Source organism: Salmo salar, chromosome ssa12 (assembly GCF_905237065.1).
Source record: "Salmo salar chromosome ssa12, Ssal_v3.1, whole genome shotgun sequence".
Taxonomy (NCBI): domain Eukaryota; kingdom Metazoa; phylum Chordata; class Actinopteri; order Salmoniformes; family Salmonidae; genus Salmo; species Salmo salar.
The window spans coordinates 5,300,871-5,304,706 of record NC_059453.1 but is presented as its reverse complement, the minus strand read 5'-3'; the positions used below and the strand labels follow the sequence as shown (position 1 = coordinate 5,304,706).

The 3,836-nt window shown below is 37.1% G+C and overlaps 1 protein-coding gene across 1 annotated transcript; it reads left to right on the top strand.

The window, feature by feature from the left end:
• Positions 1-498: 498 nt before the first annotated feature.
• LOC106593092 (gastrula zinc finger protein XlCGF17.1-like) lies at positions 499-2,878 on the top strand (the record flags this gene model as incomplete). Its single annotated transcript, XM_045690524.1, has 1 exon — positions 499-2,878. A coding segment is annotated over one exon (912 nt), but the record flags the coding sequence as incomplete, so codon positions are not given.
• Between the last annotated feature and the right edge of the window lie 958 nt (positions 2,879-3,836).

Below are 3,836 nucleotides of genomic sequence, written 5' to 3'. Positions count from 1 at the left end.
TAAAAAAAACAAGACAGAATGTGAATGTTGTTGCTCACTTGACTGTTTTATTAATACTATTTTCAAATAAGTTTATAAAACCATTTAAACATTCATTACAGATGTAAGTTGTTGTACAACATCATTGGCATCACCTTTTAGCTCAAAATCAACTGTAGATTTCTACTGTAGATTTCTACTTAACCATCTGTCTGACTTTGTTGTTCAGACAGGAGAGAGACGTGACTATTGTGGATCCACTGGTGAGCCTCAACAACATCATGAAGCTGACGAGGCAGAGAAGAGTCTCTCCACATCAGAACGTCTCAAACACCAACAGAGACCCAGGGGGAAGAAACCTCACCACTGCTCTGACTGTGGGAAGAGTTACTCAAGATTAGATTCACTAAAGGTACACCAGAGAATTCACACTGAAGAAAAAACGAATAGTTTTATCAATGTGGGAAGAGTTTCACTACATCTAGCCAGCTGACTATACACCAGAGAAAACACACATGAGAGAAGCCTTACCATTGCTCTGACTGTGGAAAGAGTTTAGCTGTCTCAGGATATTTACAATCACACCAGAGAACACACACAGGAGAGAAGCCTTATAGCTGTCATCAATGTGGGAAGAGCTTTGCTCACTCAAACACACTGATATCACACTTGAGAATACACACTGGAGAGAAATCTCACAGCTGCTCTCATTGTGGGAAGAGATGCACATCTCTAGCAACCCTTAAAATACATCAGAGAATCCATACAGGAGAGAAACCTTATAGCTGTGCTGACTGTGGGAAGTGTTTTGGTTTGTCAGGACATTTAAAATTACACCAGAGAACACACACAGGAGATAAACCTTATAGGTGTGATCAATGTGGGAAGAGTTTTAGTCACTCAGGCGGCCTGATAGTACATCAGAGAATCCATACAGGAGAGAAACCTTATAGCTGTGATCAATGTGGGAAGAGATTTGTTACATCTAATAGTCGTAATATACACCAGAGAACACACACAGGAGAGAAACCTTACCACTGCTCTGACTGCGGAAAGAGTTTTGTTTCGACAGGACATTTAAAAGTACACCAGACAACACACACAGGAGAGAAGCCTTATAGCTGTAATCATTGTGGGAAGAGTTTTGTTACATCTGGCAGCCTGAAAAGACACCAGAGAACACACACAGGAGAGAAGCCTTATAGCTGTGATCAATGTGGGAAGAGTTTTGTTACATCTAGCTGTTGTACTATACACAAAAGAACACACACAGGAGAGAAACCGTATCACTGCTCTGACTGTGGAAAGAGTTTTGTTTCATCAGGATGTTTAAAATCCCACCAGAGAACACACACAGGAGAGAAGTGTCATAGCTGTGATCAATGTGACAAGAGATACTCTGATAAAATATCTCTGATAAAAGATCTCTGATTAAACATCAGAAAATTCATACATGAAGGAGTTTATCAATTAAATAATGTCACAATTTAGAATGTTTAACATTGTAGTAGGAGTATTTTCATTAATAATGTCACAATGTAGAACCCTAAACGTTTTCCCCCGTTTCTATTGATTTCAGCACAATATTAGCCTCATCAGGGGAAAAATCCAGGCTCTGAATTAACAAAAAGTACTATTTATGTCATTAACAAAAAGTGATTGACAAATAAAGTGTTGCGTTACACTTACGTTGGCAACCCACTTAAATCAAAATGCATCACTTCAAACTTTAGCTGGCTGTTTTCTACTAATTGTCCTCTAACCAGTGATGTACACATTATTCCCAGACTCCATGTGTTTTTTTAACTGTTCTAACCCTACGTGCAATCTCATCTCCCCCTTTCGCGCAATTGATTTCATATCGATATGAGTGATGACAAATAAGTGTTGCGTTTCTCTTCGTTTTAGGGACCCCTACATTTAAATGCATCAGTCCAAAATGTAGCCGACTGTCTTCTACAGGTTGTCGTCTAACCAGTGAGGTAAAATATATCTCCCATCTCCTTGTGTTTTTTGTTGTTGTGTTAGTTTCAACAGCACGTACAACCTGATTTCCCCCCTAATCGATATCAGTGGTTTCTTGCCAGTTGTTAAAACAGTGTTTTTGGTGCATGTGCAGTTTAGAAGGTGTTCGTTTCCATTTTTTTTTTTTAAGTAATATGATTACTATTGTGTTTGTGTAGATAGTACATTTCATGTTTAAGTTGTCAATATATCACAAACTGTTTCTGCATATTGGTTATTGATTAGGACACGTTAAAACTGTTTTGACATTGGGCTCTCCCACCTAGCAAAATGACATTGAAAAGACAACAAGACTATACCCGAGGTCCAAACTACGTTCGGTTTTGGTTGAAAGTTGAAAATATGTATTTTTCAGGTCCTTGTTTCAACGACTTGAAAACAACTTAATTCAACGTACTTGCAGCCTATACACATGGACGCAGTATTAAAAAAAATGGGTCTATGAACAATCCATCATCACTCCAGTATTTCTTTACAACATTCAGGTTGTAGTTGTCTTCTTTCCACTGAAGAAGTATGACTCAAATCACCTACTATATTTTATTCATATAATATAAATATTATTTTTATTTCAAACATTCAGCCTGAAAAAATATAAATGTTTAATAATTCCATTCCTCACCATTAATTAAGTGAATTATTGCCAATACATATTAACATTCTGTTTTGATATTTCATCATATTTGCATTTCATGTAACATTTAGTCATCTTAATTATTTATGCAACCGACTGACCATTTTTGGGTTCAAATTATATTGTTTACAAAGAATGGAATAAAACAAGCTTTTCCTTAGAATGCTCATTAGTCTTTCAGTTTTTGTTATTCTTTAGTTTTTTTATCCTTATGATTGTTGTGTAGTAAATATTTCAGTTTTTATTGTTATTGCTTTTATTCGTCCATGTCTGAAATGTGCTGTATAAATAAAGCTTGATTTGAACATATTGTAAAACAAATGAACCCAATGACCGACCAATCAACAGACTTGCAAAACCAATGAACAAATATGTGCAAAAGCAACACGTATCTTGGTCCATTCTAGTATGAAAAACAGATTAAATTCAGTATATCTTCCACTGTCAAAATAGTACATTGTATGTAAGTTTAGTATCTTTTTTCAACCAATCCAGTAAATTTTTTTGGTTGAAAATGATTTTTTTTTAAATAAATAAGTCAAAGGATTCAACTACTGAAAACTGAAACAAATGGATCAAACAGTATCAATCCCACTTTTCCAGCCTGCTGAAGGCGTGGTGGAGTGGTAAACACCACCCCCAGCTCTACCAGGGGCTTGAGGTGGTCTCCCACAGCTCTGCTTATGTCATGTTCTGTGGCCTTGCTGTTCCATTTCTTGACTGCCCCTGTAACACAGAAACACATTTAGTCATATTATATAAAACACTCAAAGTAATGGATATGGAGCATCTACAGCCTCAGTTACACCTGGCACCTAAATGTGACTTCCGTCATCCGATCAAGCTGGTCTGGATGCACAAAAGTCACAATGTGCTCGCATTAGATTTAGATTTGCCGGGATGGGCATTGTGTTCGGAATTTGACAGTCTGGACGCAATCAGGCCACCGAATATGCATAAGAAATGTAAAGAGACGGGGTGAATGAGTGGGGAAAGTACATTCTACACTGAAGAAAAATGTAAACGTAACATGTAAGGTGCTGGTCCCATGTTTCATGAGCTGAAATAAAAGATCCCAGAAATGTTCCATACGCACAAAAACCTTATTTCCCTCACATTTTGTGCACAAATTTGTTTACATCCATGTTAGTGAGCATTTCTCCTTTACCAAGATAATCCATCCACCTGACAGGAGTGG